The sequence below is a fragment of the Schistocerca nitens genome, chromosome 6 (assembly GCF_023898315.1).
Source record: "Schistocerca nitens isolate TAMUIC-IGC-003100 chromosome 6, iqSchNite1.1, whole genome shotgun sequence".
In the NCBI taxonomy this organism is placed as follows: Eukaryota; Metazoa; Arthropoda; class Insecta; order Orthoptera; family Acrididae; genus Schistocerca; species Schistocerca nitens.
Genome location: NC_064619.1, coordinates 474096131 through 474122868, shown reverse-complemented (window position 1 = coordinate 474122868; position 26738 = coordinate 474096131). Strand labels below are relative to the sequence as shown.

General features: G+C 42.8%; 1 protein-coding gene across 1 annotated transcript; it reads right to left on the bottom strand.

Annotated features, from left to right (window-relative positions):
• Positions 1 to 3335: 3335 nt before the first annotated feature.
• LOC126262692 (ejaculatory bulb-specific protein 3-like) lies at positions 3336 to 26108 on the bottom strand. The gene is made up of 2 exons (XM_049959469.1): positions 25841 to 26108; positions 3336 to 3728 (listed from the first exon to the last, which is right to left on the bottom strand). Exons 1-2 carry the CDS (start codon positions 26031 to 26033, stop codon positions 3532 to 3534), a joined length of 390 nt encoding a protein of 129 aa, XP_049815426.1. The 5' UTR covers positions 26034 to 26108; the 3' UTR covers positions 3336 to 3531.
• Positions 26109 to 26738: the final 630 nt, after the last annotated feature.

Sequence of the window (26738 nt, the reverse complement as noted above, 5' to 3'; positions counted from 1 at the left end):
TGCATCACGTTTTATGCTCCATCGGACACATGGCCCTTCGAGTGTACAACGTGAAACATCTTAAAACAAAGGATCAGGCTGTAAGAGGGAGCGTTAAGCTCTGGGGAATGTTTTCATGGCTTACCCTGTGTGATCTCATCATTCTAGAAGGTACAATGGGTCAGCACAATTATGTATCTATTCTTTGGGACCATGTCCACCTTAAAATGCAACTAGTTTTTCCTCAGCACGATGACATCATCCAAAGAGGACAATGCAACGTGTCTCACAGCTCAAAATGTAGGTGGATGGTTCGAAGAGCACCAGGGTGAGTTTAACGTACTTCCCTGGCTACCAAACTCCCCGGATTTAAACCCAGTTGAGAATCTGTCGGACCAACTGGATTCAGCGGTTGGCGTCACAATACTCAGTCGAGAAGCCTCGTGCAGCTGGATACGGAACTGAAGTCGACATGGTTCCACATCCCTGTCGGTGCCTTCCCGAACCTCACTGACTCTTCTCCAGCTCGTTTTGCAGCCGTCCGCGAAGCAAAAAGTCGTTATTTCGGCTTTTGACACGTGGTCACATCAATGTGACCGGATAGTGTGACATTATGATCACCTGCCTAATAGCGTGTTGGTCTATCTTTGGAGTGAAATACAGCAGCGATTCTACGTGCATTTATTCCACAAGACCTTGCTGTGCTTCCGGAGTTACTTGTCCTAGGTCACGCAATTCCTGTGACTTGAGTTGTCGTCTTTTCGCGAAGCTGACGGCAGAGAGCCTCCGAAATGTGTTACATCGGGTTCAGATCACACTGATTTGTAGCAAAGACAATAACATGCCTCCAGTCTCATTTTCCTCAAAGATAATATGATAATTATATTAGGACTGTGTGATTTATTGGTACCCACAAGGAATGAGGTCTTATTCAAGACAGAAGCATATCGTTATTTTTCCACAAACTGCGGTTGCGCTATGGATATTTTCGTGGCCGTAAGCGTTTGAGAGAGCGAGGATGTAGTTAGATGGTGACGTCGGTTTTCAAGGCCAATCCGTGGCATGATTATCGGCAAGGTGGGGGAGCTTGATGATGCATTTGTCAAGTAGTGAAGCAATGTTGGGCAGATGACATCTTAATAAGAAAGACATTATCAGCAACAAATTCTCAACGTGGTTCTCGGGAATTCAGTACGTATTGTAAAAAATAAATATCTCTGTTTGCAATATAGCCGCTTCGGTACCGAGATACTGTTTTTAGATCGCTTTTGTTCTCTCTCCCAGCACCTTGTGGTCAATTTAAGATACGTATTCTCTCCTTGAGAACCACTCATAAATATGTTTTTATGTTATAAGTAAGTGGGAAGATCAGGAAGCTTAACAAACCGTTAATTATAAATCTAGAGATTTGTTTCTCGTCACGAAACCATAAGAGCGACTGATTTGTACGCGAGCTGCGAACTTACAATTGCTCGTCACATTTAACTGAAATGATCTCGTGTTAGACAACTCTGTCAGAGTATCGTTTCGGAGCAAATGAGAATATGGTGTATTATTAATATTTTGTTCGTGTAATGTGTTCAGCCTAGTTCAGTAACAAAAGCTTCGCCGAACATCGAAAATTTGGTGACGTGGGCAGGAAATGTATTTTCATGAACTGTGCGTTCATCATGTCTATAATTTGTTGCCGCAAATAAAAATTACCAGAAAAAAATAGTGCATCTCTCCCAAAGCACACTAATGCCACATACGCATCTGTCATTAAATAATTTGTGAGTTTGTTGCTGATACTACACATTTTTTTTTTCTTTGTTATGTTTGTTATAGGAATTATCTTGTATTTAACCACATTTAAAGGGAGCTGCCAATCATTCAACAAAATTTAAATTTTAGTCATTTAACCCTAAACTTACTTACCATCGTCCAACGACGGTACTTCGCTGCACACATCATCATCACTGAACAATCAGGTGGTGGTGCTGCTGTCCCCAAGAGAACAAATTTGTACGTCGTGAACATACAACTTCATTCTAGCATTCATACAGAATAAATGGTGTATTGTTTATCTTCCACCAACGTTAAGCCCTCTGAGATATACTGAGGAATAAGAAATTTCGTTATTTCTTTGAAAAATTCCCACTTATAAGGTATTTATTGTTTTAATGTGTGTATTTCCTTGTTGGCGCTTTACCTTCCCGTAATCTGTTCCTAATTCTATAAATGGCGTTGTTTTCGGTTCACTTGTAGCAGTCTAGCACACGCCATACGCCAACGATTACAGTGGCCTGTAGGAGAAGAGAGCTACTCTACAGTAGTCACGTTTTTAATCTTTTACCTTGAGCAAAACATAATGCCAGAATCTTCAAAACGTATGTATTGCTAAAGCAAACGTCGATGCACGTTGTGAGCTTTCCTAAAGAAAAATCACGCCAAAGTTTTCTAAACGTGGTGCCAGCAAGATTCATCACAACAAGGTTATCGATCAATGTGGGATCCACATGTCGTTAAACAGTCTCTGTCGGTCCATTATGGGCACGGGACATCGGCTGGTACATATTTCTGGATTCAAAAAACTTTACCAACAGCCGTATGTTTTTGGTTATTTTATTTTATGGTCAAATGCTACCAGTTTCTACAAGTTAATATTGCCATCTTGAGGCCCCATACGCTTTTTCCGTATTAACAAGCTTATCGTATGGCGCTATAAAACTAGAGCCATAAACCCGAAACATGAATCAGTTGCATAACTTAGACGGCATGACTGGAACTATAAACCCGAACCGTTATGCAACTGATTCATATGAAACACGAATTACGTGCATAACGGTTCGGATTTACGGTTCCAGTTTTATGGCACCATACGGTAAGCTTGTTAATACGAAAAAAGCGTATGGGGCCTGAAGATGGCAATATTGAGTTGCCGAAACTCGCAGCATTTGATATATAAAATAAAATAACCCAAAATACACGGCTGTTGGTAAAGTTTTTTGAGTCGCGAAATGCCGTTTAACTGGTCGTCTAACTCTTGTTTGTATCCGTTATGACAGAAAATATTACCTACTAACTTCAGCACTTCTTATCGAAAAGCTTTCTTTATCTGAACTAGAGTAATCGTACTAACCGCACATGTCTGATTCGGTAACATGATGACGAAGTGAGCGTTGTTCCGAGATCTCTGGAAACGTTCAGTCTTTATTTCACACTCCATAAGAAAAAATCTCTTCCCCTCCCTCCCCCTCCCCTCCACCCCAAGTTCTGTGAACGATTGTAAGGTCAGACAGATTACAAAATGTGTAAATGTAGATTTATTTTGTATTTCCTTTTCTCAAGACATGTGGGAAGAAAGAAAATTAACATTTGAAGGAAAACGATTTTATTAACAGTAAATTTTTAAACAATGTGATTTGTGTGTTTTAGAAAGTTACTGAAACCTAATCTTACAACAGATAGGAATATTCACATTTTCTTCTGTGATGAGATGTTGAATATGACGTGGCCGGACAATCAGATACGCAGTCAGAGGTGAGTAGGGCTGTGGTGAAGAAGCTGCGCTCAGAAGGTGACGCCGCGCTGCTTCCAGGTGTCGGCGTGCTTCTTGGAGAACTCTCCAGTGGGGTCGTACTTGGCCTTCATCTGGGCCCACTCCTCGGGGTAGTTCTCCGTCATGTGCTTGATGACCTTGACGCCGTTCTCCACCTGCTTAGGCGAGCAGTCGTTGCATCCCGTCTCCACCATCCTGGGCAGCGCCTCTGCACAAAATGAATAAAACCCCTCTTATCGACAAGTTATTGTACAGATTAATTTGATGGGATGTGACCTACTTCCAGAGCACTGCAAGAGTGATCAATGGAAACAGGTTTTGCGTAACATACCTTCGAGGGAAAGATTTTCAGGGGCATACCGTCTACGTTTCTAAAAGCACAGTGATTTTCAACGTCCAAATCTCAGTTACATTTGTAGAGAAGAGCTGTAGTGCTATCTACGTCTCCAACTCTCAGTTTCTTTCGAGAACTTACACAAAGAGAGTAAATGCAGAGACAGAAAATCATTTTAGTAAAATGCTAATTCTTACTAAAATCGAACTCTTATATTCGCTCACGTATCACTCTAGAACCAAAGGAAAATAAAAGTGCCAGGATAACAAATATACGAGGATTATTCGGAAAGTAAGGAACAATTGGCCGCGAAATGGAAACCACAGTGAAAATCCGATGAAGTTTTGCACAGGTGTTTTGGGCAGTGTCTCTAGTATGCCCGTCGATCACATTACGTTGTTTCTTTAGTTCTGAACACGCAGGGAGCACATAAAGATGCCTAGAACAATAGTGTCTCCCGCCAAGTACTAGGGGCTGGTGAGAAATTTTGCCTGAAGCTATGCAACCAACATTTCATAACTGTAATGCGTTTCCTTCTTCAAGGCAATTCTCAGCCGCATCCTGCAGGGGTAACGAAGATGCTCCTGCGTCCTTTTCAATTGGAAATATTTGATTACCCACAAGACAGCCCGTAATGGTCTCCCTCTGAATTTCATCTCTGCTCACATGAACCGCTGGCTATAAAGACAACATTTTGGCACAGACAACGAGCTGTAGGCCAGGGTAGGGAATTAGTGGAAAGCGCTGGCCGCTGCCTTCTATAACGATGGCATTGGAAAGTTGTTACAACGCTATGACAAACGTCTAAGTCGGATCGGCGACTATGGAGATAAGTAGCTGGAAGTTGTAGCTACCTACTGCATATAAACCAGTTTTGATTTTCACTGTGGTTTCTATTTCGCGACACAGGAAATAACTGTCTGCAGTGTATATCTTCCTCTAGATGGTGCACTATCCCTGAAATACAAATTTGTAGGATGTAAGTTCCGCCAGTTATGCAGAACACCGTTTCTTTCCGAATTCCCAAACGTGTTTCAGCACCACAGTGCCATCATCAGTGGGTTTCCGTTTTATTTAATCTGTAATGTGAACATTTTTACTACATGATTACAAAATTATATGGATATTTAGATAAAACGTAAACAAAATTCAAATTTGGCGCCGAACTCACTGGTGAACAAATGATCACAAGTGGTGTTGAAAAATCATGCACAACAAGTGTTAAGGTATTAACAAAAAGGAACAAATTATTGTTTGAACTAAATATCCACATAATTTTGTCATCATTTAGTAAAAATGTTCACATTACAGATTAAATAAACTGGAAACCCAGTGATGATGGCACAGTGGTGCTGAAACATATTTGGGAACTTGTAAAGAAGGTGTTTTGTATAACTGGCTGACCTTACATCCTACAATTTTAACTGCATACACGGTAAACACAAGGAGCTGCAAATCCAAATGTAATACATATGCAGAGGTTAACACAAAGAACACTCGTTTATTGTCGGGCTCCTGCCTCAATTCATGAACTTTAAGTGATAGCTCGTCACGTCTTCCGGTAAAGTCTCAATGTCTTGTATTTTCTTGCAGAAGTTGTCGGTCTATTCGACTAAATGAAAGGTTGTCTGTATTCTGCCGTATTTAATAAGCATTTAGTATTCTGTAATGCATGTTTGTTTTATGTACATAGATATTGCTTTATCTATTGATTCCAGATCGGTTAATATTTCGTTCTCTCCTATTCTCTTCTTCTTAGGTAAGAAACAAATTTTTGGAGTCCAGGTTTCGTAATGGTAAATTACTGTTCGGTTCTACATACGATTATGTGATTTTATTAATCCAACTTGTTTCGTGCTGGAGTTGTCCTTAGTTCACTGCGTACACCAGTTTGTCCGATTTTCGGCGTTTCAGAGTACATTACAATCGAGAAGATCACTTTCACTCTTTCACTTAATGTGTTTAATTATGCTTTTTTGTTTGTGTTGTGGGGTCTGCAAGAAAAGACCTCCAGTATCTGGATAGGTCAGTGTGTGACTTGTGGTGGAGTTACTGATTTTGAGGAGATATTGATGGTGCTCGTGCCAATTACAGCAGACGCAATGACTTTAATTTTTCGAAGAAGATATTCTAAGAGTAATGGTTAATTCAAATTCCTACTGTCACATAACAGAGATCTAAGTTAGACCAGTTTGTTGGGAACCATGTAGAGGGTGAGGCCTGGTTCCAACAAGACGGTGCTACAACTCACACCTCTCAGCGTTCTCAAGAGATTTTCAGAGAGTTATTTCCTGGACTTCTTCTCTCTTCGCGAGCATATATCGCCTGGACCTTAATGACATCCGATTGTGACTTTTTTCCCTCGAGGACACTTAAAGTCTCAAGTCTACAAACACCGCCCCACAACCCTGCAACCACGTAAACGGATAATTACCCAGGAAATGGCTACCATTCTATCGGAAACGACTCGAAGAACTATGGACGGCTTCCTAGGAAAGATTCGTGGAGACATCAACAATGGAGGACGCCATTTACTGAATACAGTTCTTAAAATTAACTAACGCAGAATGGCATAGTATTTGTTATTCACACGTGAAAGTATTTTATCTGTATCGTTCTTTCTTTTTGTAGCTACCATTTAAAATACGGTATATTTTTTTGCCGTACCCGGTCGTTTGATATTCGTACGTGGGTACGTCTGTTATTGGGTGTGGTGGAGACTGCGCTGTGACGATGGGGAATTTTTTGAGGAGGGAATCGGAAATATTGTTTTCTTTTCTTTTTTTAAGTGCCTGTAGTGGGAGGTTGGGTTATCGTTTGGTCTGGCTATGGCCTACATATTTACTTTTTTATTGGGTTTTGTTGCTAAACAGATAAGTGATTTGTTTCTTAGACTGATTTAGTTAGTCATTTCTTCCCCGTTCATTGCATCATCTTTCTGTATGTGAACGTTTTCTTGTAATGTCAGCAGAATCTAGTGGTTATTGTTCATTCTAATTAAAAATAAAATAAAACAGAAACAGTATTTACTATTCCCTCTTATCAAAATTTCCCGTGTTCCCAGAGCATGCTCTCGTACACGCAATAAACACACGCACAATTAAACGAATTGCAAAACGTACAGCTACACGTGGAAACACTATGTACAGTCAACACATCCAGCCAACAGTGGAACAGTTAAGATGGAGTTTTCGAGTGTAAAATCTTCGGAAGCGCAAAAATCGGACCTTCGGTGTACGCAGAGCAACAATTCGATTACGACACATGTGAGACAATAAACTCACAAAATCGTAAGTAGAAGCAAATAGCATTAGAAACTTGCACTGCGAAACGTTGTCCCTTACATAAAAATAAGAGAACAAGAAAGAAACTGTCATATGACAAAATATCTGGAATCTTTATACAGTGTGGTCAGAACAATCTAAAAAGCTTATAAGGGCGTTCCTGTGGAGGTTGTGCTAAGCAATAACAGGTAAGAAAGAAATTCGATACGCTGAACAGTTTCCGAGCTATTTAGCGTTTGAAGTTAGGCTATCCGGTCACTGAGGCTCAAGGTCAAGCACTAGTGAGGGATAAAATGCAGTACTTACACAGTCATCAAGTGTAAGCTAGTTGAGCAAATGCTACGTTTCTTCAAAAATGGCTCTATGCACTATGGGGCGCTGAGGTCATCAGTCCCCTGGACTTAGAACTACTTAAACCTAAGTACCCTAAGGACATCACACACATCCATGCCCGAGGCAGGAATCGAACCTGCGACGGTAGCAGCAGCGCGGTTCCGGACTGAAGCGCCTAGAAGGCTCGGCCATAGCTGACGGCTACGTTGCTTCGATTTGAGGAAACCAAACGATGAACACGGGCTCTGGCAGGCTGCTTGAATTTCCTCACTGGATGACCTGATTGGCTAACTTCGAAGAAAAATAACTTAGAAACGGCGCAAGATATAGAATTTTTTCTTAGCAATTATTCCTCATCAGAAGCTCTCCTGTATGACCCCAGCATGCTATTCAGGCTTTCTTACGACCCTGTATAACAAAATTATTATATACGGAATACAAACATCCTGGCAGGCCACTGAAGACCACAGTAGATGTTTCATAAATAAAAAGAAGCTAAACACGTATGGCGCAGAATAAACAGCCTTTCGTTTAGTTGCAGTAGACGGATCACGTCTCCAGGCGCATACAAACAACTAATGAAGGACGGAAAACATAAAAATTTCTGTCTTCAATTTTACTTCCACAAATCTGACTAAAACTGATTGACTATAATTGTTAAGTTTTAATGTCTGCCATGCGCGCAACCCACAAGAGCGCCGTATTTATGGAATACACTGTGCGTCTGAGACAAGTAAATATAGTAAACGATTCGTAACTGCGTCTTGGGAAGGACAGTTCCCATGGGCTATGATAAAATACGTAGCATAACTAGTTCTCGGAAACACACAGTATTGTTTGAACATCAATCTATACAGTGCACACCATGATTACAGTGTTTAAAAAAAGGATCCTAAATACTAGGAGAAGGTCACTTAAACATTTGTTAATAGAATACAAATTTATCTTTTATTTCACTGTTTCAGCTGTACATTTTACGAGAGTAGACCAAATAAGAAGTTTAAATTTTTGACACTCGAAACCACTAGTGACGACTTTCTTTGGTAATAATCTGTCAGTGCATTGATTCTGATGGGGTGTGTCGCCATTGTAGCTCACCGTATCAGCATGATGCGGCCTTACATGCTGAAATTATTGGCAGTGAACGCATATCATTATAGGCGGTGTAGTAGCTCCCTTCCTTCTGTCCTTTTCAAAGTAACAGCACTACTAAGTACGCTGATAATTTTCACCCAGTACGTAAATAGCATTGTGAAAGCTATAAGACGGCAACGTGTGTCTTCTCAAGCCGAGGAACTCACAGTCATAACCTGGACAATTAGCCATTCCAGTGAGTTGTAAACTAACATTTTGTCATTTTTATGCTATTAACTAATATCAATGCATGATTGTACGTACTAATGAAACAGATCTTAGACAGATTAAGCAAACAGAGATATTTTAAAAAACGCCGACCGAGGTGGCCACGCGGTTCTAGGCGCTGCAGTCCGGAACCGCGCTGCTGCTACGGTCGCAGGTTCGAATCCTGCCTCGGGCATGGATGTGTGTGATGTCCTTAGGTTAGTTAGGTTTAAGTAGTTCTAAGTTCTAGGGGACTGATGACCTCAGATGTTAAGACCCATAGTGCTCAGAGCCATTTGAACCATTTTTTTAAACACTGAAACGGTAAAATTATCTATTTCTGTGAACCTCTGGCTGTATAAACAATCCGTCTGAAGCCAAACAAACAGTTGTTACCTCATGCAAGACATCGGGCCATCAGTCCATGAGGACAAGAGCGTCAAGTCAAAGTACCTGTCTTAGACAAGAGACTACTAAGGTGTATTATTATACACATTTATTAGCATCTAAATTCAGTATGTAGATACTGTAAATTATTGTGATGGGGTAACAACTTCGTATGTACAAGCAACATTTCTGACAAAGAAAGCGATTTTTAAAAGGTTACTTCAACTGTAGAAGCGAAAGAGTCAGTAAGGGTTACAAAATGATGGATAGAACTAATAGCTATATGTTAGTAATTGGAAGAGAAAGACTATCCTACCATACAGGGTGCACCATTGTCATTAATGCTTGCGCCAACTTATTCGTCGTCTTCATGAACATAAGGTCGAAGAAAAAATATAAGAGGACCTAGTCATGCTAAAGTTTAACCCTACGATCAAATCCCCTCTATGTCCAGTAAACAACAGACGTGAAACATATTACGTTTAAGATCGTAACTCGACAAACTGCGCTATAAGCCGTGAGACCAGCCCACAATCCACTTTGTCTAGAAAGATAAAAACTTCGCCTTTGGGACAAAAACTTGAATTCCTTGTATGTTATGTTTCACCGAAGGCTGTAATAACGGCTGGCTATTGAAGACTTTATTGGACAATTCCCAACAGGTATTTTGCGGGAACCAGTAACTGTAATGTTGTTGTCGACCTTCAACGTTCGCATGTAAGAGGCACCAGCCACTTCGCTGACGTCCAAACGTTTTCCAGGTGATATCTCGCATTTATCGAAAGCTTTTTAAGTAATTACTATCAATACAACATTTGGGGCCAATCCCATAGTTCCTTTTCGATCCTGTTTCGTGGTGAGCAGGATCATTACATAACGCTTCAGACGATCCCACGAAATACTTTTATCTGCACCAAGAAATGTACAAAAAGCACGTGGTAACCAAGAATGAAGCAAAACTACTTCTTCTTACACTCTGTTGATCTTAGGATAAAATTTTATATTATTGTTCCCTTAAAATTTTCCAGCTATTTTTAGCAGCTGGAAAATTTCGTAATATACGTTATAAAGTTCCATATTTGACATTTTAATTGGACTACTACAGCAAGTCTGAAGTGATCCGAAGAGAAACGGCCGCGCAAAAAAAGCTGGCTGGTGCCTGGCGGAAATGTGTATCACCTACGAAGGAAGTAGCTTACGAAATCTTTGACCGATTCTTTAGTACATCTAGTAACAAAAGGGCCCATCCCAGGTGATAATAGAGGTAGAGAAGATAAAAAAAAATCAGCGTCTTCCGTCGCGGGTTCGTTTAGTAACCGAGAGAACTTCACCGACTGCTCATCCAAATCTGGTGTACGTTTCAAGAAAAATGTTTCGTCCTCCCTCATATTCCTCGCTAAATCATTACAGCTACAAAATCGGGTAAATGTATACGGAAGCTTACCAACAGCCGTTGTTAATTATTAGCAGTGGGAAACGAATTAGGAAAGCGATGATTGAAATTGATACCCAGTGCACCCTCCATCAAATGTCATAAGGTGGAATTTTACCTTCTATTCATTGAGATATTGGTTGTTATGTGTTATATAATGCTTTTTTTATTTCTTACAGATACAAGCAAAGCTCAGGAAAAACCATCTCGTGAACCCTTCTGTCGTCTTGTACCGCCTACGTATGGATTCATAAGATGGCAATGCTAAGCTGATATCAGTTACCTCTAAATGAATGCTGAAAATTTATATAACAGAAATAAAAGAAAATGTTTCGTTGTATTGCCTACACTAGCTCGTTTGAAGAACGGGAAACAAAATCTGCCGGCGCCCTTTGAAAGCAACCATCCCTTCATCCACTCTGAGTGTTAATATGGACAGTATGAGAATCCTGGAAGCAGGAATATTTTACTACCGCCCTCACAACTATGATATCACTTTGTTAAGTCCAGTGTCAAATCTCTCAGTACGCTTCCGACCGCTGCCACATGGATGAGCTATAAGGAAAGTTGAGGTCAACTCTAGCAATTGAACTTGATATAGTTCTTTCGCTGTGGATACAGTAATTATGCCGAACTGGAATGTTGTTGTAGTTTTCATGTAGGTGTGAATGTAGACTAGGCTAAGATTCAAAAAGTTGACCGCACATGTTACTTCTCAGAACTGCTGTGTTGTTGTTGTTTTTGTTGTGGTCTTCACTCCTAAGACTGATTTGATGCAGCTCTCCATGCTACCCTATCCTCTGCAAGCTTCTTCATCTCCCAGTACTCACTGCAACCTACATCCTTCTGAATCTACTTAGTGTATTCATCTCTTGGTCTCCCTCTACGATTTTTACCCTCCACGCCGCCCTCCAATGCTAAATTTGTGATCCCTTGATGCCTCAGAACATGTCCTACCAACCGGTCCCTTCTTCTTGTCAAGTTGTGCCACAAACTTCTCCTCTCCCCAATTCTGTTCAATACCTCCTCATTAGTTATGTGATCTACCCATCTAATCTTCAGCATTCTTCTGTAGCACCACATTTCGAAAGCTTCTATTCTCTTCTTGTCCAAACTACTTATCGTCCATGTTTCACTTCCATACATGGCTACACTCCATAAAAATACTTTCAAAAACGACTTCCTGACACTTAAATCTATACTCGATGTTAACAAATGTCTCTTCTTCAGAAACGCTTCATGCTGTGATAGAGCCCACAAAAATAAGTGTCGAGCATTCGTAGTGACTGAAATTTTGGTGTCGCTCGGTTTTCTCTTTCTTGTAGCTTAGAACCGGTTACGTGATTGCGAAGAATATTGTCATGAGGGTGCAACGGTGGAGATACTGAAGGGCTACAACAGGGTAAGATCTGTGTAACCATTGGCTAAACAAACACGGGTTTAGTAAAGCGTCTTAGTCTCATTCTTCTAGTCAAGTATTTTAGTACGTACTCCTTGACAAGCATAGTTACATTGAGTGTATTCCTTATCTGGGAGGGTTGGGTTGTTTGGGGGAAGAGACCAAACAGCGAGGTCATCGGTCTCATCGGATTAGGGAAGGACGGGGAAGGAAGTCGGCCGTGCCCATTCAAAGGAACCATCCCGGTATTTGCCTGGAGCGATTTTGGGAAATCACGGTAAACCTAAATCAGGATGCGAATGCGAGTCTAGTGTGCTAACCACTGCGCCACCTCGCTCGGTATCTAGTTGCCACGATGCTTTGGTTATTCGACGCGTTCTGTCACTAGATGATCGTAATTTGACACACCAACCCTCAGAAGCACATATACGGATCCATGTTCTTTATAATAACATCCCGTATGATATACGCAAGTGTTCCCCAAAATCGTAACGTATGCAATTTCGTATAATACCTTGGAATAGTAATAAAAGATCATAATGTGACAAATGAAAGAAGCCAGAGTGGAACTCTACCTGCAGAGAACTAGAGAAAAAAATTCTCTAGAACAAGAAAAACAAATTTGCTAGCGAGGAAGACCAGCGTTTTACACACGTCGTTATTCTTTTAGGAGCAATTCACTAACCAAATGAGACACCCGAGTATATTTCGCAACCTGGAAAAAAAATTTCTTCTGAGGGAAAAGAAAGTTCTTATAGCTACTTATTGTAGTCACTGGGGAGAGGTAAGCGGCTTTATAGTGAATTAATATGTAAATTCCAATTCAGGGATGTAACTAGATTACTCTGTCGTATCGATACATTGTACAACCCCAGTTGTTAGTCGCAACGAGGATTCATAGAAATTAACATATTTTGTTACCTTTTCGTCTCTCGTTAAATTTTACTTTCCATACCCAGTCGCGCATTCACACGGTCATGATCCTCACATTTTTACATTGTTATCCGTCTCTGCTGCCCGGTAGACAGCGTCAGGTCCCTTCTCTCATGTTACTTGGATCTTCCTCTTTCTGTCTGGTGAGATACACTTGCCTCTGCCTCTATTAACCAGCATTCACCCAGAAATATCACTGTAGCCTTCGAATAACATTTAACGTTAGCAGCCGACCCTGTCTCCCCTAGGACTTGCGTATGATAGATATCTATCCTTCCAATAGAAACCCATTATAAACCGAAAATGTAATATACACAGCATTAATTTCATTGTATTTATAAATTTCATTTGGCCCTGACCACCATCACATTCATCCCGCTCACATCCCATTCGCCGTCGTACACGGCGTACAGTGTTGGATTTCAATGCGAGTACTTCTTGTCGCTTTTATGTTCTGTGTAAACATGTGATGATGTATTCTCTGCGCTATAAACCACGCTAGAAGACTGTCACCAGTCTCTGAGCCCATAACTGAATGCTACTTGAAGATGCCTCGCTTATGTAAGGAGACGTTTGTATAGGTTGTGAAATGACTGGAACACTCAGATGCTGTAATTCAAAGTCTTTACTGGTCGTAAGCTAGTCATTCTACTCATCGTCTAGTAAGTTACGCTAGTAATACTCATTAGACTGATGAAGGCTACATACTGTAAGGAAACTCAGAGACCAGCTATACATTGCGTCTCACCGAGCGAGGTGGCGCAGTGGCTAGCACACTGGACTCGCATTCGGGAGGACGACGGTTCAATCCCGCGTCCGGCCATCCTGATTTAGGTTTTCCGTGATTTCCCTAAATCGCTCCAGGCAAATGCCGGGATGGTTCCTTTGAAAGGGCACGGCCGAATTTATTCCCCGTCCTTCCCTAATCCAATGAGACCGATGACCTCGCTGTCTGGTCTCCTTCCCCAAAACAAACAAACCAAACCTATATATTGCGTCTCTTAGAAATAACAAACAGTTGCTGTTTCGACCTCGGTCCTAAATTTTGGCGACAAATTACCGTTTCTGTCGATACGTACGATATGAGTATATACTGCGTCTTCATCTTAACACACCCTTACTGCGCACTAGTTTTTGCTGTTTGGAGACGGGTCATCCTCGATCGATGCTCCACACGCTCTACGCATATAATCTATATTGTTGGTTTTCTTGCTATGTTTCCGTCACAGCAGCAGCAAAGTTTTCATCCCGTATTATGTCTCTAGAATATCGAATAGGATGTCGACAGTTGCTGGTCATTAAGTACATTTGTAGAGACATTTAAAATTATAGTTTTATTCGTTATATCACAGTGATCAGCTGACTTAGCTTCACACGCTTGCGTCCGCAGCAGAGCTGAAGAATGACGGGCTGCTCTCCAAACGAGGTCACGCCCTCTACTAGGCTCCTTTGTACAAACCACCACTTTGTACCATGTAAAATACGAAGGATACTGTAGGGCACATACTTTTTTTTTTGATCTATGCATTTTGCTACTAAACTTTCGGGTATATGGTAATTCCCAATCTTGCTTAGTCGCCCTTCCTCACTGTACATTATCTGCATAGCTTTTTTCTATCTTCGTTTTGACGAACCGGTGTACAACTTCAATTAGTTTTCCCTGTTGTTTCCTATTTTTGAAGTACTTCATCTTTTCCCCACATTTTTCCCCTTTCTTCTGTCCATGTTTGCATGATTTATTATCATCTTCACGATTTTGTAATTTCTCTTGAAAAGTTTACGTGTGTTATTTAAAGTTGATTCTTATTTCTGTATTCCATGCTACTGTTGACTTCTTTTATCGGAAATAGAAGAATATCTATACGTTAGCCGGTTCTCATTTATTCGGTAGAATAATCAAAACTAGACTAACCTTTGGTTTCTCCGTAACATCCGGTATTATCTGTGTGTGTAGACAGATCTGCTCACAATGTTTAATCATATGCAGTTTGCATTGCACCCATTATTTTTCTAATAATTCTTCTTTCAAATGTATGTATTCTGCCCAGCTTATAGCACATCTTCAAACATTGACATGCGTGTAAACATTCTAGTATTACCACTCTAGTAGACTCTATACTTTTAATTTCGTATTTATAGGTATGCATTCGTTGTTGTAAACCACAAGTGGTTTGCATTGTATTAACGATTAACATTTACAGCTAATTATTCTAATCGATTGTGTTGTATGCTTCCTGAAAGACTGCTAAATCTACTAACTCGCTCTATTTTAATTACATGTGTTTCTTGTGGTGTCACCGCCAGACACCACACTTGCTAGGTGGTAGCCTTTAAATCGGCCGCGGTCCATTAGTATACGTCGGACCCGCGTGTCGCCACTGTCAGGATTGCAGACCGAGCGCCACCACACGGCAGCGAGACTTACTAGCACTCGCCCCAGTTGTACAGCCGACGTTCATAGCAAGGGTTCACCGGCAACTACGCTCTCATTTGCCGAGACGATAGTTAGCATAGCCTTCAGCTACATTTGCTACGACCTAGCAAGGCGCCGTATTCAATTGATATTTATTATGTGAAGCATGTATCATCAAGAGAGATGTTCTACAATTGTGGATTAAAGTTAAGTATTACATCATCTACGTACTTTATTTGCAATTCTCAAGATATTGTCCTGTTCCAGACCTCACGCCAGTCAGCGTGTAATTAAACGCGTGCATTTCGGCCTCGTCTAGAAACACTACATTTCTATTTATTTTGGGGCGTATTTTACATTTATCGTGAATTTTCCTTTCTTGACTGAAATTCTGAAACCACTGGAACTGACTATCCTTTGAAGAAGACGTATTTGGATAACTGCTTCTCTCAGATTCTCTGAAGTAATGAGAACTCACTTGCAACATCCTAGCATTTTAATTTCAGCTGATCTCATTCCCAGATTCTTGCAATTTTTTTCTATCAGAATGTTTTAATTTCAAATTTCTGTGAGAAATCTCTCATAAATATCACGTAATAAGAAAATATCTGATGACGCTATCTACTGATTATACGTCTACATAGCCAAGTGCTTTCTTGACATCAATACAAGGAGGTGACAATAGTCGTCATATTTCCTTATATCCTGTCGGACCGCTTTTCGGCCGCCGGCCGGATTGGCCGTGCGGTTCTAGGCGCTACAGTCTGGAACCGAGCGACCGCTACGATCGCAGGTTCGAATCCTGCCTCGGGCATGGATGTGTGTGATGTCCTTAGGTTAGTTAGGTTTAATTAGTTCTAAGTTCTAGGCGACTGATGACCTCAGAAGTGAAGTCGCATAGTGCTCAGAGCCATTTGAACCGCTTTTCGGCCGGCTTAGCGCAGCAGCTCGACGTGTCATGGACTCAACAAGTCCCCTGCAGAAATACTGAGCCATGCTATCACTATAGCGGTCCCTAATTGCGAAAGTTTTGCCGGTGCATGATTTTGTGCACGAACTGACCTCCCAGCTATGTCCCATAAAAGTTAAATGAACTACATGTCGAGCGATCTGGGTGGCCGTCGCCAGAAGGTTATTCAAACCAATCGCGAACAGTTGGTGACTGGTGATATGGAGTATTGTTATCATAAAAAGTCCCTCGTTAATTAGGAACATGAATGGCTGCAAATGGTCTGTAAGTATACGAAAATAGCCATTTCCAGTCAATAATCGGTCCGGCTGGACTAGAGGACCTAGTCCAATCCATGTAAACACGGCCCACACCAGCATGGAGCCACCACCAGCTTGCACAGCGCCTTGTTGGCAACTTGTGTCTAAGGCTTTGTGGGGTCTGCGCCACACTCGAACCCTACCATCAGGTCATACCAGCTGAAATTGGGACTCATCTGACCAGGCCACAGTTTTTCAGTCATCTAGGTCCAAATGGCTCTGAGCACTATGGGACTTAACATCTGAAGTCATGAGTCCCCTAGAACTTATAACTACTTAAACCCAAGTAACCTAAGGGCATCACACAATCCATGCCCGAGGCAGGATTCGAACCTGCGACCGTAGCGGTCGCGCGGTTCCGGTCTGAAGCGCCTAGAACCGCTCGGCTACATCGGCCGGCAGTAATATATGGTCTTACCGATATGGTCACGAGCCCAGGAGAGGCGCTGGAGGCAATGTCGTGCTGTTAGCAAAGACACTCGCGTCGGCCGTCTGTTATCATAGCTCAGAAACGTCAGATCTCGCCGCACTGTCCTAAAAGAAATGTTCGTCGTACCTCCAGCATTGATATCTGCGGTTTTTTCACGCTATGTTGCTTGTTTTTAGCATTGCCAACTCTACGTAAACACCACTTGTCTCGGCTATTAAGTGCAATTCGTCGTCCATTGCCCTGTTCCTGTTGAGAAGTAATGCCTGAAATTTCGCATTCTCGGGACGCACTTGATACTGTGAATCGCGGAATATCAAATTACCTAACGATATCCGAAACGGAATGTCGGATGCGTCTAGCTCCAACTAACATTCCGAGTTCAAAGTCTGTTAATTCCAGTCGTGCTGTCACAATCACGGTGGAAACCTTTTCACATTAACCACCTGAGTACACATGACAGTTCGGCCAATGTATTGCCCCTATATACCTTTTGTACGCGATGCGACCGACACCTGTATATGTGCATATCGCTAAGCCATGACTTTTCTCACGTCAATGTCCTTGTTACTGTTATAGGTTTCTTGGTAACAGCCTGCATGGCTGTGTTATTAATAATATTCACAATTTCTGAAATACGTAGCTCAATCTGGCCTCGTCTTACTATCGTATGGAGTCGGCAGTCCAGGGTCATGTACATCACGTCGTGGAGTTTTCGTACCACGTAGACGCCGAAAACGAGAATCAGTGTAAATGCCACTTTAAGATAGTTGCGACAGCTAAACTTAACAAAGTTCAAGATCATCCAGCAAGAAAACGTTTTTTTCTGCTGCGGTGCGCGCATTACGAGGTGCGCTGGAAGAGGGCTGGATTTAGTTTCCTGCGTCAAGGACTGCGACAGTAAGCGGTCGGTGGGGGGCGGAGCCTCCAGCGGGCGTAACTGAGCGCCTGTAGACCCTGGCTACCATCCGCCGCCTCTCTCTGCTCCAGGCCTTCCAGCCTAGCTCAGCACAACTGTTAAGCTAGCCACCCACATACACCACAGAAAAAATTGCTTGCGACTACTAACATTGTCAAATACATTTCAACAATAGAAGTTGTTCGGAAATTCCCGTTACAAACTTCTAGGAACTTGTAGAGGGGAGTGAGTAGGCCTATATAATATTTTGATTATGAATCAATAACCGGAAATGTACCTTTTCCGCGCTATAGCCGTTTGAAATTATGTTTGCAAGATAGTTATACATCAGGGTAAACACTGTAGTGGATGGTTACGTCGGATCGGCTGATGGCATTTCAAACCTATCCTACCTCTCTGACCCGGTTCGAGCTTCATTCACGTGTGTGTGAGAGTTCTAGCAACATGGCTCAGTACAATTTTGCAGAATACACCGATATGATACTTCATCAACAGCTACATCATACTTCGCAAGCCACCTAATGGTGTGTGGCGGAGGGTACTTTCGGTGCCACTATCCGTCCAACCCTGTTCCACTCGAGAATAGCGCGTGGGTAGAATGATTGTCGGTGAGGCTCTGTATTGGCCGTAATTTCTCGAATTTTCTCCTCGCGGTCAATACGCGAGATGCATGTGGGGGGAAGTAATATGCTGTCTGACTGCTCCTAAAAAGTGCTGTCCTGAAATCGAAACGTGCCGCTCTTCGTTGGATATTTTCCTCTATCAGTCCTACCTGATACGTGTACCAGATAGATGAACAACACTCAAGAGTCGGGCAAAAAGCGCCTTATATATGGATGAGTTACATTTCCTTAAGATTCTTCCTGTGAATCTGAGTCTGGTGTCTGCTTGTCCCACTATCTGTTTTATATGGTCATTCCATTTAATGTTGCTCTGGATAGTTACGCCTAGATATTTTTCAGCAGACTCTGTCTCCAGCTGATTGTCATCAATAGTATCGCTGTACAGTACTTCTGTATGGTAAAGCTCACGGTAATGGAAGAGGTGTTCGTCGCCCTTCTCACGATCGTTCTCCACAACGTACCCTACGATCGTTCTCCACAACGTACCCTACGATCGTTCTCCACAACGTACCCTTTTCATCACAGTTATCCATCGGCTTCGGGAAACGGCGGCTTCACTGCCAGCAGGCGTGACTGCGGTTCTGCAAGGAGACGCCACACACCTGAATTGGATGAGGCCGTACTGCATCACATTCAAGAAAACCTGTCAACGACTACATGAGCAATTTCTTTGACTAGTAGTAAGTGGAACTGTACGAAACTGTATATACTGGCTCACGACTAATCAATTACTTGTAAAAGTGATTGCATTATTGTTTTCAATTGGTTGTAGCATGGAAACTGTACGTAGAATATTATCTACGTACTCCCCTCCTCTAGGACTACAAGTCCTAGATGTTTGTAACGGAAATTTTTGAACAAAAAAATGGCTCTGAGCACTATGGGACTTAACATCTTAGGTCATCAGTCCCCTAGAACTTAGAACTAGTTAAACCTAACTAACCTAAGGACATCACACACATCCATGCCCGAGGCAGGATTCGAACCTGCGACCGTAGCAGTCGCGCGGTTCCGGACTGCGCGCCTAGAACCGCGAGACCACCGCAGCCGGCAATTTTTGAACACCCTGTAGTAATTCCTCATCGGATGTGTCATGTGCAAGCGCAATAGGGCCTCTAACTCTCACTACAGAAAAACAATTTATCAGATAGCATGAGCGACACTACTTTATTGTTTGACGATTTACACAACGCCAAGCGAACATCTGGGACAGATGAGTTCGTCTAAAGTTTAAAATACAATAATAAGATTGCTGTGATATGGGACTAACACATAAGATTTGTGTTACAGTAAATGGAGGTTATAGGTTTTTGTAACGTCCTAGGAAAGTGCAGAAAGTCAGTAAAGAAAGTGGCATACCAGATGCCAATCCTATGAGCAGTAGAGTACTCACCAGCGCTGGGAGTACCTGTTAGGTAACACATCGAACAAATTCAAACACGCACTGATAAGATCGAATAGATCGGCATAGCGCATTTCACATTAACTGAATTTTCTCGTGCTGAGAAATTAGAAGGAGCAATCAATGTTATACCTGTTAAAAATTTTTCAACATCCAAGATCGAATAAATTTGCCTTTATTTTTGACAACCGGTCTCGAAGAAGGAAGGAAGATTGGGTTTAACATGCCGACGACGTCGAGGTCATTAGAGACTGGGCTTAATCTCGAATTGTGGCAAGGATGGGAAAAGAAATTGGCCGTGCCGGCTTAAAGGAACCATCCTGGCATTTGATTGAAGCGATTCGTGGAGATCACGAAACATCTAAATCTGGATGGCCGGACCGGTGTTTGAACCGTTGTCCTCCCGAATGAGAGTCCAGTGTGCTAAACACTGCACAACTAGGTAAGCAGTTTCGACAGATATCTCCGTCATATTCCGGTACTCAAACAATTACTGTTGCAAAACGTTTTCATTGTGAGTTAGAACATCATACCATGTTGTCATTATTGTGGATAAGTAATAGCACATAATACAAATGTTAGTATGAAATAAAACACAGAATCAAAAGCAACTTGTGGACATGGCCATGTCCGTATACCGAGCGCTCACGGATTCTTGATGTTGTCAGAAATTCGCTGTGTACAGTAAAATGCACATTCGTACATACATTTACGTTTGCGAGACGTGTTCCATATATTAGGGATCAATCTTAGACGAGGTATAGTCATTGTCATCTATCCATACACTAAGCTGTAATAGCCTTGGAGAAGAGGATGAGAGTGACTGTCTAGATACGAAATACACACATCAAAGAAAGTTTTGCATCACTCCGGTTCTCAGAACTCCTGAATATAGACGTTGATTGGTGATGTTTCATCACAGACACAGTCACTTTGACTGTTCAGACATCTCATTAAACCAACCCGAAGATGTAAACAACCATGCATGAGCAGCGCCTATTAGACAGAGGGGTCCGACAGCCGATCACTTCCAGTCAGGAAGGAGGTGCACGGCTCGTGTTGTCTGTAGTTCAACCATGCCTAGACGGTCAAAACCGCAGTTCGATCGCGTCTGCATTGTTACATTGTGCCAGGAAGGTCTCTCAACAACGGAAGTGTCCAGGCGTCTCGGAGTGAACCAAAGCGATATTGTTCGGGTATGGAGGAGATACAGAGAGAGAGGAAATGTCGATGACATGCCTCGCTCAGGCCGCCCAAGGGCTACTACTGCAGTGGATGACCGCCACCGACGGATTATGGCTCAGAGGAACCCTGACAGCAACGTCACCAATTTAATAATTCTTTTCGTGCAGCCACAGGGCGTCGTGTTACAACTCAAACTGTGCGTAATAGGCTGCAAGATGCGCAATTTCACTCCCAACGTCCATGCCGAGGTCCATCTTTACAACCACGACACCATGCAGCGCCGTACATATGAGCCCAACAACATACCGAATGGACCGCTTAGGACTGGCATCGCGTTCTCTTTACCGATGAGTGTCGCATATGCCTTCAACCAGCCAGTAGTCGGAGACGTGTTTGGAGGCAACCCGGTCAGGCTGAACGCCTTAGAAACACTGCCCAGCGAGTGCAGGAAGGTAGAGGTTCCCTGCTGTTTTGGGGTGGCATTATGTGGGGCCAACTTATGCCGCTGGTGGTTATGGAAGGTGCCGTAACGACTGTACGATACGTGAATTCCATCCTACGACCGATTGTGTAATCATATCGGCAGCATATTGGCAAGGTATTCGTCCTCACGGACGACAGTTCACGTCCACATCGTGCACATCTTGTGAATGACTTCCTTCAGGATAATGAAATGACTCGACTAGAGTGGCCAGCATGTTCTCCAGACATGAAACCTGTCGGGAAAGTCTGGAATAGATTTAAAAGGGCTGCTTATGGACAATGTGACCCACCAACCACTCTGAGGGATCTAAGCCGAATCACCATTGAGGAGTGGAACAATCTGGACCAACAGTGCCTTGATGAACTTATGGATAGTATGCCACAACGAATAAAGGCATGTAGCAATGCAAGAGGACGTGCTACTGGGTATTAGAAGTACCGATGTGTACAGTAATCTGGACCAGCAACTCTGAAGGTCTCGCTGTGTGGTGGTACAACGTGCAATGTGTGGTTCCATTAGCAATACAAAATGGCGGAAATGAGTTTTATGTTGATCTCTGTTCCGATTTTCTGTACTCTCGGGAACGAGGTGATACAAAACTTTTTTTGATGTGTGTACATCTAGTCAAAATACGTGCATGCATAGGTGGAGATCGTACTGCGGTTCTTCCTCTCAATGGTCTCACGAACACTGAAGACTCTCTTCGAAATAAGTTACTGTGACATCCAAAACCAACTGAATCGATGAACGAAGTGAAGTTGACTTGATATGGCATATGTATCAGATACTTTTGAGGGTACGCGAAAGTACTTGCTGCCATTCTAGCAGCAGTCAATCGATAGTCGCTTGAGGAACAAAGCACACAGCTTTTCTCGAATATCGTTGACGTCGGTCTGTCATAGAAATACGGAACACAAGTTATGAGCTTTCTGGAGACCGAAATTCTCCTCTGTACGAAGGTACGTGGACTCCGCAAACAACATCCGAAATCAAGAGATTCAGGAGGCAGTAAATACCGACGCAGAGGTTTTGCAGTGTTCCTTGTGTTTCAGAGGGTGTTTAACACATCCCAGTATTGTCGCATAGTGAAAAAGAAGAATATAACAGAATACCAGTCTAGTTTTGAAAGTGGGTAGGAAAGTTTCTTTCAAATACTACAAGACTTGCAATTCTTAAAATGTAGAAATCTTCAGACGTGAAAGCAACTTCGGGCGTACCCCAAGTGTACGTTATACGACCATTATAGTTCACAGTGAACGGAATGAACCAAAACTCCACCGACGAAGTTTCATGGTAACATGGACAAAAACATGGCAGTATGCACCAAAATAAAGAAGTAATGTCTGTAATCATGGGCTCTAAAATGTGTATCATAGAGCATTGAACACTTATTCATTTTCGACAGTGTTAAACAAATCTCTTCTACAACAAGCTTTGTATTTCCTTATTTTGTGACGGGGTGATACGGATCAAAACAATAAAAATGTCGTGTAGATGTGCCACTAAAATACATACCTTAAGAGCTGTGAGCATTTGTTAAGTAGAAGAGACGTGAAACTTCCTGGAAGATTAAAACTGTGTGCCCGACCGAGACTCGAACACGGGACCTTTGCCTTTCGCGGGCAAGTGCTCCTCCAACTGAGCCACCGAAGCACGACTCAGGGCCGGTCCTCACAGCTTTACTTCTGCCAGTACCTCGTCTCCTACCTTCCAAACTTTACAGACGGTCAAAACCGCATTTCGATCGCGTCTGCATTGTTACGTTGTGCCAGGAAGGTCTCTCAACAACGGAAGTGTCCAGGAGTCTCGGAGTGAACCAAAGCGATGTTGTTCGGGCATGGAGGAGATACAGAGAGAGAGGAAATGTCGATGACATGCCTCGCTCAGGCCGCCCAAGGGCTACTACTGCAGTGGATGACCGCCACCTACGGATTATGGCTCAGAGGAACCCTGACAGCAACGTCACCAATTTAATAATTCTTTTCGTGCAGCCACAGGGCATCGTGTTACGACTCAGACTGTGCGTAATAGGCTGCAAGATGCGCAATTTGACTCCCAAGGTACTGGCAGATGTAAAGCTGTGAGGACCGGCCGTGAGTCGTGCTTCGGTGGCTCAGTTGGTGGAGCACTTGCCCGCGAAAGGCAAAGGTCCCGAGTTCGAGTCTCGGTCGGGCACACAGTTTTAATCTGCCAGGAAGTTTCATATCAGCGTACACTCCGCTGCAGAGTGAAAATCTCATTCTGGAAACATCCCCCAGGCTGTGGCTAACCCATGTCTCCGCAATATCCTTCCTTTCAGGAGTGTTAGTTCTGCATGGTTCGCAGGAGAGCTTCTGTAAAGTTTGGAAGGTAGGAGACGAGGTACTGGCAGAAGTAAGGCTGTGAGGACCGGCCGTGAGTCGTTCTTCGGTGGCTCAGTTGGTGGAGCACTTGCCCGCGAAAGGCAAAGCTCCCGAGTTCGAGTCTCGGTCGGGCACACAGTTTTAATCTGCCAGGAAGTTTCATATCAGCGCACACTCCGATGCAGAGTGATAATCTCATTCTAGAAGAGATGTGTTTTAAAATAGCAAAGGTGAACAAGTGCTTATAGGTCTCAAGGTACGCGCCTTAGAGCCCATATCTACTGGACTTTTTTTGTTTTGGTCCCTACCACCACCTCCCAAAACATGGAAAACAAAGAACTTTAAATAAAGAACTTTCAGGAGAACTGGAGTGTTTCGCAATAATGAAGACAATCAAGTACTCACAGCTCTTAAGGTAAGCATCTACAGCCCATATTTACTATACACTATTTTCTTGTTATGGACCATATTGCAACCTCTGAAAGTTTGTTGATGAAGGTCAAGTTCACGCTGTATGGCAATGACCGAGCGGATAATGCCTGAAGCCCCACGAGGCTCTCCGCAGATGTTGCTGATGTATATGGAGAAGTCACAATGCCGGAAAATCGTAGCGAAATACATAAAGACTTGCTGTGGATCGATGTTAGGCTCATGTTTTGCCAGCCGATCCCAAAGAACTGGACCGATAATTGCTTGAGTACGCCACTGCTGAACAATCACTGAAACAATCCCATTAATTAAATATCTGGAAGAACGCTTACAGAAAATTTGATGTAGAATTTCCACATAAAGCTAACTGTAGGAAATGTAAATGATGGACTCAGATTCACTCGAAGAATCTTCAGACAGTGTACCCCATCCACGAAGGACCGATCGTTAGTTGACTATTTCTCATCATTCTGGAACTCTTTACCAGGTACGATTTTGTTCATACGCTATTCAACCATCATTTGTGGATGGATGGAAACATAGCGAGTATGATAGTTATTGTGCCTCTAATCCTTCACTGCAGTGGGGATTGTTTCATTCATTATATTTTATCATTTATCATCTTGGATTCCATATTTTATCTTATATCTATCGCATAATAACTTCATTATGTAGTAGAAAACCTCTGCACACTGTGATCCTGTTACCAATTCTAGCTATAATTTTCATCTATTTAAAGTATAAAATCAGGCTTTACTTTTAATGTGACATTCCTGTTTGCCTAAGCAAGTTTGACAACTTCGTGCCAGCGGCTGTCTGTATTTTAAGGCTGTACTTTGTGCCTTCTGTTAGCTATCACAGAGAAAAATATCTCGTTCTTTGTAAAGAACATAGTAAGGTACTAATGGAGGTGTTTTGCCCTTGCCTTTCTCCGATCGTAATGGGTATGAATGATGACGATGATGATACAACAGCAGCCAGTCATCTCGGGGCAGGTGAAAATCCCGAACCCGGAACCCCGTGCTCGGGAAGCGAGAAAGCTACCGGGAGACCACGAGCATCGGACCAGTAATCATTATACAACCTAAAAGTACGAAAATAGAACAAAGGAAATAATTTTTCCTGACTGTGTTTGTTTCTGTTCCAAGCGCCAGTATGACGGGAACATGTAAGAGTTACAGATATTCGAGCTCACACGGAGGCATACCACGCATCATTCGCCACAGAATAGCGGAAGAGATTTTTCTGCAGCGAGTACCATTTGCCACAACACATAAGATTGCTTGCGCAGTATAGATGTCTAGATGTATCTAACATATCAGGCCAGAAATAAAACGAAAACGTGTGTGTTGTCGAGGACTGTAAATGGGGAGACGATACTCACTCTTGAGCTCCTTGCCCTCCTTGGTGCAGCGGCCGTCGCCGTCGTCCAGGATGCACTGGACGTAGGTCCTGAGCAGGCGGCGGTTGCTGAGCACCTCGTCCACGTTGATGTTTTCCAGCCTGTCCTGCGGGGCCGCGTCCGCCGACAGGGCGACCACAACCAGCAGGCAGCAGAGGATGAGCACTCGGGCCATGGCTAGCGGCTACCGTCTACTGGCTACTGTGCAGAGCGGTGGCGGGGAGCGTGCGCCTTATGATCGCGAGGCAGCTCACGGCCTCTTATACCGCGCGCGACGCAGACGCTCTGACGTCAGCGGATACGCTCGAAGCAGCACTGCGTTTGCAGAAATGAGTTTGGGAAGTGCCGCTTCTCCCACAGTGGCTCTACCGCGAGGACCGCCGGCTCAAACTGACACCTGTACCAAGTTGCTCTAAGGTACTCAGGAGCGCACGCACAATGAAACGCCGTCTGCGCGACGGTTCTGGCAACAAGCGGAGCGGATGAAAACCTCGTCATTACAGGAAGCGAACAGATGCGAATGAGCATCCTTAGCTCTTCGTGTTCAGTACCACTAGCTTTACGTTGTGAACTTACGTTTATACTGGACGGAACGGAAGAACACGAGAGGGCGAGCATAACGTGCTAACTCTGCAAACCCTGCTAAATAGTTTTTGGGAGTTAATAATCGCCACACAGGTTTCGCTCGATAACAACAATATTTACAGGCAAGATGCAAAACCTTTATACTCAGACATGATTATTTTGTGTGATGAGTGCACAGTTCTTAACGAAGTAAGTAAAATGGTGCAGAAAAGGAAGAATAAAAGTGTAAAGGTAAAATGTCAGTTGATATATTTCACTTACGTCACATTGTAGTTGAGGAAAAAGTTAAAATTAG

Excerpts from the sequence above, each read along its gene's own strand:
- LOC126262692 (XM_049959469.1), bottom strand. The coding sequence starts at position 26,033 with ATGGCCCGAGTGCTCATCCTCTGCTGCCTGCTGGTTGTGGTCGCCCTG. Across the intron at positions 3,729-25,840 it reads GGAGGGCAAGGAGCTCAAGA|AGGCGCTGCCCAGGATGGTG; the intron begins GTGAGTATCGTC and ends CATTTTGTGCAG.